The sequence below is a fragment of the Amborella trichopoda genome, chromosome 2, assembly GCF_054954075.1.
Source record: "Amborella trichopoda isolate Santa Cruz 75 chromosome 2, AtrichopodaSantaCruz75HAP2 v2.0, whole genome shotgun sequence".
NCBI classification, from domain to species: domain Eukaryota; kingdom Viridiplantae; phylum Streptophyta; class Magnoliopsida; order Amborellales; family Amborellaceae; genus Amborella; species Amborella trichopoda.
Window position 1 is genome coordinate 3,844,023 of NC_142337.1, and position 14,875 is coordinate 3,858,897.

Below are 14,875 nucleotides of genomic sequence, written 5' to 3' on the forward strand. Positions count from 1 at the left end.
TTTGTCATTTTTTGATCATTTTTCTTGTTTTTTTTGGCATGTGATCTGATTAGCAGGCTGTAAACAGCTTTTTTCAGCTTTTTCAAGGATTAAATGGTGGAAAAATTTGTTGTTTTTGGATTACGAAAAATTTGGTGTTTAGGGTTTCCGCCTTTTCTGAAAGTTTCATGCCAAATAGGGCATGAATCTTTCAAAATTTGTAGGCATTTTGATCTTAAAGCTGTGAATCAAAACCTTTTGTTACTAATTTGTGATAATCGTTGAGAAAAACTGAACTTTTTGGAAATTGAAAGCTTCGGTTCACAAAATCAGGTAAGAAGTTTGGGTTTTTTTTTTTTTCCGCCATTTGATTTATTTCACGGCATATTTTGAACATAATGAGTTCAATAATTAGGGTTTTTAATCTTTATTGTGTCTAGTATGATTTAAAATTTTCAATTTTACGTAATCTGGTCAATTACAGCAAGAAATTTGAGATGAACACTGAGATGTCTGCGGAACCAAAATTCCGCTGTTTTTTTTTTTTTTTTTTCCGCCTTTTGATTTTGTTTTTATGATATATTAGAAATAATGTGTTAAAAATTTAGGGTTTTGATTCCTTATATTGTTGTTTATTAGAAAATATACTCAATTGGATGTAATTTATACTTAGAGGTGAATTTTTGAGTTAAAATCGCTTATGTAAAACGACTCTGTGAAGAACATAAATTTTTTTTTTTTTTTTTGTAACCCATGATAGAATTTTTTGTAATCCATGATCGAATTTTTTGTAATCCATGATCGAAATGTTTGTTTTTTTTTCTTGTAATCCATGATCGAATTTTATTTTTTATTTTTTATTTTTGTAACCCATGATAGAATTTTTTGTAATCCATGATCGAATGTTTTGTAATCCATGATCGAAATGTTTGTTTTTTTTTGTAATCCATGATCGAATTTTTTGTTTTTTGTTTTTTATGTAACCCATGATAGAGTTTTTTGTAATCCATGATTGAATTTTTTGTTATCCATGATGTAATTGTTTTTTTCTTTTTTTGTAATCCACGATCGATTTTTTGTTTTTTTTTGTTTTTTTGTTTTTGTAATCCATGATCGAATTTTATGTAATCCATGATCGAATTTTTTGTAGTCCATGATAGAATTTTCTGTAATCCATGATCGACTTTTTTGTAATCCATGATCGAAATGTTTGTTTTTTTACTTGTAATCCATGATCGAATTTTTTGTTTTGTTTTTTTTTTTTGTAACCCATGATTGAATTTTTTGTAATCCATGATCGAATTGTTTTTTTCTGTTCTTGTAATCCACGATCGAATTTTTTGTTTTTTTATGTTTTTTTTTTTTTTGTAATCCATGATCGTATTTTATGTAATCCATGATCGAATTTTATGTAATCCATGATCGAATTTTTTGTAATCCATGATCGAATTTTTTGTAATCCATGATCGAATTTTTTGTAATCCATGATCGAATTTTTTGTAATCCATGATCGAATTTTTTGTAATCCATGATTGAATTTTTTGAAAATTTGTGATTTTTTTTTTTAATCCATGATCGAATTTTTTTTTGTAATCCACGATCGAATTTTTAGAAAATTTGTGATTTTTTTTTTTTAATCCATGATCGAACTTTTTGAAAATTTGTTAATTTTTTTTTTTAATCCATGATCGAATTTTTTGAAAATTTGCTGTACTTTTTTTTAAAATTTCTTTTTATCCATGATCGAATTTTTTGAAAAATGATGATTTTCCGAAAAGATGTGAAAATCGTGATAAAGTTTTGATTATCATGATGTATTAAACCCAATTTTTAATTTTTATTGTTTGAGTTTGCTGTAATTTTTTTTTTTTTTTTTCCATGATCGAATTTTTTGAAAAATGATGATTTTCCGAAAAGATGTGAAAATCGTGACAAGGTTTTAATTATCATGAGGTATTAAACCATATTTTAAAATTTTATTGTTAAAGTTTTTGTTGAAAAAATTGTATGTTGATGTATGCAAAAAAATGCATGTTATTATATTTTTAATACAAAAATGTATTTTTTTTATTTGTTGTTCATGGATTTTTTTGTTGGAATGACTGATGTTAGCCGGCTCTTTGAAGAATTGTTTTTATTATTAATTTTTTAATGCAAAAAATGTATGTTCTTGATAATTGAGTTGTAGCCATGTTTGGAGCTTGCATTTTGTATTATTCTAAATGTTTGTAATTGATATGTACGAAAATATTATTGTCAAAAAAGGTATTTTGCAATAACAAATAACAACGAATATGACTACATGAACTACCGCAACATATTATCACTACACATGGTGATTATTTTTCTTTTTGAACTGTCAAGTTAATTTAAACTTTTTACATCTTAAAACAGTTGAATCATGTCAAGATCTACAGAAGACCCTGCATGGCAACATGGGGTCAGACTTGATCCCAACAAGAAAGACAAAATTATTTGTAATTACTGTCAAAGAGTGATAAGTAGTGGGGTACATAGGTTCAAGCAACACTTCGCAGGGGTTAAGGGAGAAGTTTCTGCATGCACTAGTGTCCCTAGTAATGTAAAAAAAGAGATGGTGGCAATTATTAATGCTAGCAAAGGTAAAAAAATTGCCAAACATAGGATGAATGAGGAGATAGCTAGTTTATATACACCATCAAGCAAGAATGATACAGAAGAGCAATATAATTATGACCTAGAAGAGCAATATAACAATGAGCTGGACATGGCCACAAGATTGAGTTTACATGAACAGAGGGAACGTGGGTTTAGAATGCCCGGTGGGTCTAGCTCAGACATGCATGGTGGGCTTAGCTCCGATATGAATGGTGGGCCTAGTTCAGATATGCATGGCGGGCCCAGCTCGAGCATGTATGGCGGGCCCAGCTCAAATATGTATGGAGGGGTTGGTGGCAATATGTATCAAGGAGAATCAGTTGTTGAAGAAATTGTTTCTAAGTTACCTAGGAGTGCTAGTATTGCAGGTCATGGTCGTAAAGACCCATTTCTCTCAAAGCCTAAGTCACAACAGATGACCCTAAAAGGCATGGTTAAAGGTACAAGAAACATGTTAGGGAGATATGTTGGTAAATGGTTCTACGATAAAGGGATTCCCTTTGATGCAGCCACTAGCCCATATTTTTCACCTATGATTAGTGCAATCCAGAGAGTCGGGCCCGGGGTAAAACCCCCGACGGCATATGAGCTCAGTGGGCCAATATTAGATGAAGAGGTAGAGGAAGTTAAAAAGTGGATTGAAGAATATAAACAGAGTTGGCCAAGGACAGGAATTACTCTCATGAGTGATGGTTGGTTGAATAAAGTTAGCAAAAAGGAGTTTTTAAACTTCTTGGCCTATTCCTCAAAAGGTACAGCTTTTTTGTCTAGCAAAGACGTATCAGGGACGAAGAAGGATGCAAACTTCTACGTACGACTACATGATCAGATAGTGGCGGAGGTGGGAGATAAGCATGTAGTCCAGTTTATTACAGACAATGCGCGTGCATGTGTTTCTGCGGGCAGCAAGTTGATGGATAAGAGGAAGCATCTAGTATGGACCCCGTGTGCTGCAACCAGCATCGATCTTATGTTAGAGGAAATCGGTGAGATTGAAATTGTGAAGGAGACTCTAGATGAAGCAAGGTTGGTGTCGAGATTTATATACAACCACTCTAAAATATTATTTATGTTTAGAGAACACTCTAAGAAAAAAGAGATAATCAGGCCTGTCATAATCCGCTTTGCGACTGATTACTTAGCTGTGGACTCCATTCGACAATCTGAAGGTGCATTAAAGAGATTGTTTACTTGTGAAGAGTGGTTAAATGACCGCCTCTCGAAGTCCAGTACCGGTATAAAAGTGGACAACATAATCAGGCTGTTCTGGTCTCGATGTTCCAGTGTTGTAGAGGCCACTGCCCCTTTGGTCACGGTGTTAAGAATGGTGGATGCTGACAAGAAAGCTACCATGGGTATCCTTTATGAAGGTATTGAGAGGGCGAAATCAGCTATTGGGGAGAAGTGTAATTTTGCTAGCAAAGTGATCGAGATTATAGAAAAGAGGTGGAACACCAAATTTGGACGTCCAATTCATTATGCTGGTAAATATATATTTATATCATTACAATGTTTCAGTTTAAATCATTTTTTTATGAAATTGTAAATGACATTTTTCTACCTATATATTTTTTAGGTTACTACTTCAACCCAAAATTTTTCTATTTGACACCTGAACAACCCCACAAGATTATGGAAGGGGTCAGATACATTATTGCAAGGTTGGAGAAAAGCCATCGAAACCAAGTAGCAGCAATACAAGAAGTATTATTTAATGTTTGGGTAAGAACTTCATTGAGTTGTTATATTTGTGAGGAATAATGCACTAAAACGTAATATATTTGTTTTAGCTTGCTATGTATAGGGATGCTATAGGATCCTTCGGAACTAGACTTGCCAGAAATTCTTGAACTATGATGGATCCAGGTTATCCCCTCGCTAATAATTTGTTTATTCATATATTTAATCTTATGAATTGTTCTTGCCCTTACAATGCTTTTTACATTTTAATCCAGCTGAATGGTGGGAGATATATGGTACTGATGCACCTCACCTAAAGAGGATAGCAATCAAGGTGCTTTCCCAGACATGTTCTACTACTGGTTGTGAGTGCAACTGGAGTACGTTCCAATGGTTGCACACTACTAGGAGGAATCGACTCGCTTCAGAGAAGCTTTATAAACTAGTCTACGTTCATTATAATTTAATCCTCAGAGAGCGACAAATAAGAAGGAAGCTTGAAGACTATGGGCCGATAGACTTAGACACAATATTTGTCACAGACACAGCAGAGTAGTAGAAGAGGAGGAGCCAGTGTTGCACAAGAGAGCGTTCCTTGAGGCTATCGGTGATGAAGAAAGTGATGAGCAGCATGAAAGAGGAAGCAGTCAGCCAATGTATCCACAATATGTCGGTGATATTGCACCTAATGAGGGAGAGTGGGAAGGGGGTCTAAGAGAAAATGAGAGAGATGATGATTCTGAGGCCACCCTATCCCAGCCATATTATTCACATATCGAGTCCCAACAGCAACAGTGTAGGGATGAGCACGATAGTGCAGGTGAGCATGAAGGATGGACAAGCTTCGGGGATTTTGGATTGGGAACACAACAAAACACTAACACTCAGAGATTTGGGAATAGTCAGACGCCCGCTAATATCGATGATTCGTTTTTAGATCGAATCAATGAATTGTCAAATGAATTCAATCAATGGCACCAGCGTGACCAAGAAGAACAACAGCGTCGTCTATCATTTTATTTTTAGATCGTATGTTACTAATTTTATGCTTTATTGTAGTCCATGTATGTTGATATACTTATTCCATGATAATTCTATGTTTATCCTTTTGTGTGATGTAAATTAAATGCTGAATGGCGGTTCATGCAGGGAAAGAACATATCAATATTCGCATATTCATTCAAAAACATGAAAATTCTTAATGGAGTACCCTCATTTCTTATTGAATTCATAAAAAACAATATTTATAATGAATTTTAATAATTTTTTCGGATTTTTTTGAAGCTTTATTTTGACCGATTCACTCGATTCCCGATCCGGATCGCCGATTCGCCGATCCGGATCGATTTTTTGGGAGCCCGATCTGGGTCACCGATCCGTTTTTTAAACCATTGGTCACAACAGAAACTCCATACTAAGCCCAAGCATCCTTCTGAACATCAACAATATCTTTCATGATGCTCACCTCCTTTTTCAAAAGAGGTTCTGAAAGCTCATATGGGGTTGGGAGTTTCATACCAAGCTCAAATTGGCCAATTGCTTATACCAAGGTGTAGAAACTGTTTAGACGAGCAGTATTGAAAGGAATGCTTGTCTCATAAAATCATTTAGTAAAATATTTTGCAGCTCTCTCTCTCTCTTCCTTCTTGAGTCTATTTTGTGGTTTGTTTTTTCTCCTATAACCTCAGAGTCAAGCAGGGGTAAAAAATAATTCATAGGCCCTCTAACCCGAGGCCTCTTAGGCCCCCACTCTCATAAGCAAGTACAACTCCCTTTCTCTTCCCCCTAATATGTTATTATTGTTCTACCTCTTGACACCCCTCCCCATCCTGATCACTATCATCATCATCATAATTAACCCAAACCCAAGATCTCATATATGTATGGATGCATATCTCTCATTTTTTTTTCATTTTTACAAGACTCATAAATTTTTTTAGCCCCTCTTTAATGGCATTAGGAGCTTTTTTACTTGGGGCAACATCCCCTTGATACTAGCAAGATGTTTCTTAAATCGGTTTATGCCCATTTTTTTATCATTTTAATAAAAATGCATATTATGCAATTTTATCCAAAAGATTCGGGTTATAGTCATGTTTTCAACTTGTATCACCACTGCGATTAGATCCCGTGGAGGTCATCTCAAAATAATACAAGCAATCTAAAAAAAAAAAAATTTCATTAATTTTGATTTCTCGATATGATGACTTATGAGTTCACTGAGGGTATGGCCCTTGATAGAGCGGAATGACAAATTAGAATTTGTGTAGCCAACCCCAAATAGTTGTAAAAATGTTATGATGATGATGATGAGGAAATAAAAAAACCGGCAAAATGTTAAATAGTTCATCTCTTTAGTACATTTAATAAATTTCCTTAACTAAAATGAATATTCCAAAAAAAATTAAAATAAACTAATTTTAAGGCTTATCTTTTTTAGAATTATTATTGGGAAGGTTGAGATTATTGGCATGTCGAGTTTTGGACCTAAAATTCATTTTAAATATTAATTTTGGACGCATATACAATAAAATAAGTTGAGTTTAACTAACATACTAAAACCCCACCCAAAGAAATTTACAAGTGCTTGATTTTAGGGATGATTAATTTAACACCCTACGCATAGTTTTGTTTCAATTTCAAAGTGCTGGAATTAAAAAAAATGGGATGTATATCTTAAGAATATTTACTTGTGATACAAGGCAGTCACAATTACTTACAACCATCCGATGTGAAGTTTGATAGCTTGGATATGTCACAAAGTTTAAAAAAATTTCTTTTGAAGTTTGAGCTTGAACAATGCCACCCAATTTCACATCCAATGATCAAGATTAATGTTTTACCTTTTACTAAAAGTAAATGGACTCAATCTATACTTTCCCAAAAAATATACATGATCTTGAGTTGGAATAGTTACAAAGACAGAGAATGCTTCTTATGGGTATTTTGATGAATTTCTCTTCACTTTAAAATGTGTAGAAAATAGTTCTCATATTATTTGATCTATGTGGTCATGACATGACCGAATCGTTATCACATCTGTCAAACGCTGTTGACTGTGTTGGATGAAGTGGTCCCACTATACAATTTCTGAATGAACATTGCAGCCTTATTATCTCTTAATCATCATCCAACCCATTGATTGATGGTGATAAGCCCACAGATCACAGTGGTCAATATTACCATATGGATCATATCGTACTTTTCTAATAGCTCAAGAGTATTCTTGTAATTTACCAGCATGCATCTCATTGTAGGTCCTTTAGTGTGTCCAACGGAAGTGAAGTGAGGGAGGTTCATGTCACTCCAAGAGTTAGCCGTCAAACTTTTTTAATTTTGAGAATGGGTTGGGGTTGGGGTTGAGGTTGAGGTTGAGGTGATAACAGTATTTATGCCCAGCTAAAAATCTAGCTTCTATTATCACTTAATACATTAAAAAATTATTAAGGATTTTAAAAAATAAATAGGGCCTCGTCATCCCCACCAAATTACCCATAAAAAACAAAAAAACAAAAAAACTCTTGTAGTTTCTCTGTAAACTTTATGTTTACACCTGCTAAAATACTGTTATTATAAAAATTCTCTTTAATTAATATTTTTAATGTTTATACTCTTTTCTTTTATTTAACTTTTTTTAAAATTACCCTATTTCGAATGTTTCATTTTGAAGTGAGAAGACAATACTGAAGCCACATAGTTGATAAAACTTTGAAAAAGTGGTGACTTCGGGCTTTCAAGTTCCGAGTCAAGACTTGTAGAAATGACTTTGGACCTTAAAGATCTCAAGTCATTTACACGATATTTGGTCTTGGTCCAAAATCATAGTAAAAAGATTTGATTTCAAACCCTCAAGGTTTGAACTTTGTACAAGGCCTAGGCCCTATAAAATAAGTAATCTGACACCTCAAAATCTCGTCTGGAAAACACTTTGAGAAATTTTTATGGTGGCTTTGAAATCAATTTCCACTATTGATTATGAAATTTGTAACTCAATAAATGATACAAATCTTTTTTTATCATGTTAGGAGGTTTTATTCAAAAGATGCTTCAAAAGCATGAGATTACAAGGATTGGATCAAATCGTTAGAAACTTGTAATAAGGGAAGAGAAACACCAAGTTTAGCAAGGCCACCAGCAACATCATTGGCTTCACGCAGGGTGTGGCCGAAGCTAATCCTCAAATTAGGTAGAGCACAAAGATCTTGAATTTTTAACCAGAGGGTAAATAAGGACCAAGAGATCCTTTGCTCTCTTCTATACTACCTGATAACATTAAGGGAATCCCCTTCAATTATAATATCTCTATTGAAACCTATTTCGATAATAATTTGAAGGCCTTGAAGGAGAGCAACCATTTCAACATGATTGGCAGTTGTAGACCTGTAGGGACTTGAGAAAGAGAAAAGAACTGATCTGGTGTTGTAAAGAAGCTCATCAACACCTGCAGGCATTAGATTTCCAAAGGAACTACCAACAAAATTAAGTTTGAGTCATTAAGAGGTGTCATCCAAGTTCTATGGGGACAACTAGAGAAAGTAAAAGAAGTAGCTAAATATTTCAGATTGACATAAATGTCACTCCACAGAGCACCCCGTCCTTCAGGCATGGAGGTGAACCAATTCTATAGAGATTGTAAGATACGATCTTTTACCACTTCAATACTATGTGACATCCCATCAAATGTTCTCCTATTACGCTTTGACCAAATATGCCATAAGATAGCACTTCTGATAATTTTCCAAATCACAATTCCTGTTTTTGGCAATTCAATGGCAGTAAGATAGTTAATAATGCTAATGAGGTTCAAAGGTATCGTGAGGGAAAAAACCCAATAAAGAGAAATCCCAGTACCATACGCTAGAAGCAAAAAGACAATGAAGGAAAAGATGAGTATCAGATTCTTAATCATTTTTACGCATCAAACATATGTTACAAATAATTTTACCCCTCTTTTGCAGGTTCTCCACCATTAAACATTTCCCTTGACATGCAACACAAAAGAAAGCTTGAATTTCAATTGGAACAAGCCATTTCCAAAAAAAACCCAATGTGATATCAATATTATAGACCTGATCCATAAAAAAAAGATTATAGACTGATTTGACAGAAAAAGCCCATAATTTTTGGATTCTCAAATGATTGAGTCTTCGGAATTTGGAGAAATATAAACTTGTTTAAGGTCAAGGAGCAGATTGTGAAGCTACGAAATGACCATATCCAGTAATCTATTGTAGAGGCAGCCAATATTCCAAATCGTACTATTGGAGGGAGAAGGAGAAATCAGCTCCGAAACTTTTGTATTTGGTTGAACAACTCTAGCGAAAAAGTCAGGATAAGTAGATGAGTGACGTGCGTCACCAAGCCAATTGTTAAACCAACAGAATGTGTTTTCTCCATTGCCAATTAACCACTATATGTTGCTAAAAAGAATATTCCTACAGCTATAAATACCCTTCTAAATTTGCGAGGTGAATTTGCTGCCTCTACTTTTTATTGATTGAGATGATCGAAATCATATTTAGAAACACATCTTGCGGATCTATGAACACTTTGAAAATGGAGAGTTTAAATAATGTGTAATAATATATACTATATTCATAGTTTGAAATCCTAATGTTTTTTTACATTCACAATGGTCAAGGTCAAGATGATTGATTTAAAGATTTTCCTGCTACCAACACCACAATTTTCCATAAATTTTGAGGTGATGTTTCCTTATTTTAGTAGAATTATTAACCTACCAAAATAATTTCTTAAACCTCACATGGTTCCTCCACCTCATAGAGATGAGACAGAGATGCGAGTACCTCGTGAAACAAAAACATGGAATATTTCAATGGCTACAGTGGTATTTACAAAGGATAATTGTGGATGGTAATTGTAAAAGGTGCTAAGGGTTAGATTGAACAGCTTCATTCAAACGTCAAAACAAATTTTGTTTTTAATTTTTAATTTGAAAATGATATTAATATGAAATTCGAGTTTGAGTTTTATTTGTATAAGTCGAATTAAATAAAAATAATAAAAATGCTTAAAAAAAAAATATTGATCAAAATAAATTTAAGGGTATTTAACTCATTTTTATTTTAAATTAGTAAAATATGAACCTACATCCCAAAATTTAAAGAAATATCTTTTGGAATGAAAATCAAAATAAAAGATAAAATACTAAAATTTATTTTTTGCTACTAGATATCTCAACCATTGAAAAAGTGCTTATGCAACCTTCACCGGTCTCCATCATGTGGATGGGATATTTTTCCTTCGTAAAATGGGGCTGAAATAGTTTCCCACACAAAGTTCAAGAAACAATATTTTGACTTAGGGCAAAGTCAATGATAAACTATCAACCATTGGATTTCACGTCCTACAATTAAGGATGATTGCCGCTTTCTATAGCAAGTCTCATTAGTGTTTCAAAACTAGGGTCTTTGGGGTAGGTCATTCACCCATATATTCGTATCAGATCATGGGATTGAGAGAAATATTTAAATAAATAAAATTAAATCAAAATTAAATTGGGTTTTATAAAGTACGATAGAAAGAGCTTAAAAGATATTAAATAAACTTAAAAATAATTATATATGAGGAGGTTTTACGGTGAAATTGAGTTGGGACGCGTACCAACATGCAACTGATTCGGTCTAACTGATTCACTCAATCAACGGTCTAACTGATTCCCTCAATCGACTATCCTGATCGAAAATCACCTCGGTCTTACTTTATACATCTCATTTCATTTTTAACGTTGAATCACGACCGCTATCATCCATTACAATTAAAAATTTGGTCCAACCCGGTGAACCAATTAACTACAAAGAGGAAATTGAATTAAAAGGTGCACAAGCACATTTTAATGGTTCAGATTCAACATTTTCATCCAAGGGTCACTAATAAATCTTATTTTTAAATTTAATTTTTTATTTAAAAACAATATTAATAAAAAAATTTGGTTTTAACTTCAATTTTATAAATAAGATTAAATAAAAATAACACAAAATATTTTGAATTAAAAAAATTGACTGCAATAAATATAATGTATTTTAATTATTTTTATTTGTATTTATAAGAGAGTAATGATCCTATAAAACCCTCTCCATCCATGTGTAGGACCCTAAATAATCATCATTAAATTTAAAACGAGTATCTAAAAAAGTTACCAAATTTAATGTGATCTTTTGAGATCCTGTACATATGAGTGAGTACATATGAGTGAGGCGGGTCTTATAGGAATATTTCTCTTTATAAAAATACAACTACACTTCAAAATTCAGATAAATATATCATTTATATAAAGAGCAATAATAAAAAATAAAATATGAGACTAACTTTCGGCCATTGATATGACCATTTGATACGGAAAGGATATTTGCCCTTTCAAAAGGAAGAGGTGGAATATAAAAGCCGCGGAGTGTAACGGTTAATAGTTCAAATTCAAATTCAAAATCGATTTCTCGTCTCCAACTGGTGTACCTTGACCATGCCACCACCAAAAGAATACCACCACTTTTTGTCTCTGTTAAAATCTAGCCACCATCTCTCCCATCTCTCTAAAATCCACGCCCACATGCTAAAAAGCGCCATGGACCAGGACCCATTTCCTCTGAGCAAGCTTTTGGCCTCATATGCTCTCTCGGCCATTGATCAAGCCTTCTCCATTTTCTCTTGCATCCGAAACCCGAACCTCTTTATGTGGAACACAATGCTCAGAGGGATTTCTGTCTCCGAAACACCAGAGAAATCCCTCTCTCTCTTCAATTCAATGCGCGCTCAAGGGATCTTACTAGACCAATTCACAATCATATGCATCCTGAAGTCTTGTGCCAAAAAGGCCAATTTAGAAACAGGCCAGTGCATCCATGGGCTTCTCTTCAAAACTGGTTTTGGTAATTTTATAAACCCGATAAATGCACTCATTCACATGTATGCTGCTGGTAAGAGAGTCGATGATGCACATCAAGTGTTCAATGAAATGATTTTGCGAGATGCTATCTCTTGGAACTCTTTGTTGGGTGGTTATGTCAAGGCTTCTCGCTTTGAAGAGGCACTCTCTGTGTTTAGAGAGATGTCTATGAGCAAAGAAATGGTGTGTTTTTTGACAATGGTGATCCTACTCTCTGGTTTTAGAGATTTGAAGTCTCTTAATGGCGGCAAATCTGCTCATTCATGGTGTTTTAAGAGTGGGATTTGTTTGAATTTGAAAGTGGGTTCAGCTCTTTTAGAAATGTATGGAAAGTGTGGGTTTCTAGATTCAGCAAAGAAGGTCTTTGACGAATTTATAGAACGAGATGTGGTCTCTTGGAATAGTATTATAAGTGGTTATGTTAAGGCTGGTCTGTATAATGACTCAATAGCATTGTTTCATCAAATGCTAGCCGAAGGATTTAGAGCAAATAATGTGACCATGGTATGTGTGCTTGAGGCTTGTACTTCATTGGGAGTTCTAACTAAAGGCGAGCTGATTCATGACTATATAAAAAAGGAAGAGCTTCATATAGATGCAGTTCTTGGCACAGGACTCATAAATATGTACATAAAGTGTGGGTGTGTGGATAAGGCGATTGAAGTTTTCAGTGGGATGAAAGAGAAAGACGTGAGGGCTTATAGTGCTCTAATTATGGGTCTCGGGGTTCATGGGAGGAAAGAGGAAGCTCTCGAGCTCTTCTCTTTCATGGTGGAGCTCGGTGTGAAGCCTAACGAGGTCACATATTTGGCGGTCTTGACTGCTTGTAGCCATGGAGGATTGGTAGAGGAAGGAAAGATGTACTTTAAATCTATGGTTTGTGAACATGGCTTGAAGCCAGGGATTGAGCATTATGGATGTATGGTTGATCTTCTTGGGCGTGCAGGACTTTTGGAAGAAGCAAGAGAAATGGTAGAAAGCATGCCAATGGAGTATGATGGGGCCACATTGAGGGCCTTGCTAAATGGCTGCAGGATTCATGGGAATGTTGAATTGGGGGAGTTAGTCAGGGAAAAGGTGTTGAAAGTAGAACCTCAAAGGCATCCAGGTGATGCGATACTTGTGTCAAGTTTGTATGCATCAAAGGGGCAATGGAGTGAGGTGGAGAGGGTGAGATCTTCAGTGGAAGAGAAGGGGGTGAAGGAAGTTGGGTGGAGCTCTATTGTGAATTGAGGGGTTGATTACAGGAGAAAGAGATGAGGAGAACTAGGTGGAGCTATATTGTGATTCAGGGGTTTGATTGAAAGAGAAGGGCGAGGAGGAGTGTGGTTGGAGCCCTACTGTGATTTAAGGGCTTGATTTGGAAGAGATGGATAAAGAAGTGATTCTTATTGAGGAAAAACTTAGGGTGTGCCCAAAAACAAGTTTTTGGTTACATATCATGTTCTTGTTGTTTGACATAAAAATAACATTTTGCGAAGTTCAAGGAATGTGGTTCGACTTGGCAACAAGATGGATTCAAATCCTACAGTAGATACTTTGTATAGATAACAAATTTACAAAAATATGAAAAAGTGATCCAAGTTTTTCGGAGTTAAATTGTTTAACTTTGTGAATCCGGCAGTTTTTTGTGATGTCCAAGTTGGCCACTAAGTTCGAGATTTTGAACATTGTTTCGAGGAAGAGGATGAAGAAGGTGATTGGAGCTCTGTTGCTATATGTAAGGGTTGACTAGAACAGATGTGAGATGAAGGTTGGTTTGGGAAGGCTCCATTTTAGGGTTTTTTGGAAGAGGAGGGGCCTCATTTGGTAATAACTCTTCTTGATGGTTCAGGAAATCACTTGAAGAGTACATGAATTAATGGGGATTATGTTTGTGGGTTAGTTTAGCAGGGGGTTTTTGGACCTCCCAGCTTAGTTGTCAGGTTATAAGGGCTTGGGCTCTATGATCTTTGGATTGAATCACAATTTAACCACTGAAAACAAGGAAGCAATCCTACATGAGAGACTTCGATTGGTTTGTTAATGGCGAAAGTATTCCATACACATTATTACTGCTTATTGTGGTCCTACATTTACCACATTATTGCCGCTTTAAGGTACTTGGAGGACCACTTTCCACTGTGTTCACTTTCCTTAATTTTAAGAGCAAAACTGCAGACTGTGGGTGGGTCTTGGCTGCATGGCATTTTTCAGAAATCAAGTAGGGGAATGCCCCATAACGCGCGCAATCAAATCTATGCATCCATCATCGGATCAGAATCGGGTACTGGTGTTGAATGATCATGTTCATGATCGGAACTGGGAATTAGTCCATATAACCAGCCAGTTTTGTCAGGGAATTGTGTGATCCAGATTGGCTCGATGGCCTAGTTTTTATATTTCATTTTTTTCCTAAATTTTTATTTGCTATATCATTTTCCATATTTTTATTTGTGAATTGATTGATTCTTGCCCAGGAGAATTGGTTGGATCATTGATCTGGGTTGGTGAGTCGTTGAAATGGATCACCATGTTCATCTCGAACCGTTGACTTATTGATCATGATTGGTTTGGGTTGGTGCTATAGAAAAATATTAAATATTTTAAAGTAAAATGAAATCTAAAATAGAGGTTTATGAGGTGTGGATTTGGGGGGTCTAAAAAAATATTAAATGAGCTTAAAAAAAAAGAAAC

At 34.8% G+C, this 14,875-nt stretch overlaps 2 protein-coding genes across 2 annotated transcripts; both read left to right on the forward strand.

Annotated features, from left to right (window-relative positions):
* Nucleotides 1-270: 270 nt before the first annotated feature.
* On the forward strand, nt 271-4,415 carry LOC148783049 (uncharacterized). Its single transcript, XM_088857460.1, has 2 exons — nt 271-4,100; nt 4,193-4,415. Exons 1-2 carry the CDS (start codon nt 2,381-2,383, stop codon nt 4,375-4,377), a joined length of 1,905 nt encoding a protein of 634 aa, XP_088713586.1. The 5' UTR covers nt 271-2,380; the 3' UTR covers nt 4,378-4,415.
* Nucleotides 4,416-11,673: 7,258 nt separating this feature from the next.
* On the forward strand, nt 11,674-14,725 carry LOC18435883 (pentatricopeptide repeat-containing protein At1g26900, mitochondrial). Its single transcript, XM_011625741.2, has one exon. It carries the CDS (start codon nt 11,777-11,779, stop codon nt 13,430-13,432), a length of 1,656 nt encoding a protein of 551 aa, XP_011624043.2. The 5' UTR covers nt 11,674-11,776; the 3' UTR covers nt 13,433-14,725.
* The last annotated feature ends 150 nt before the right edge of the window (nt 14,726-14,875 follow it).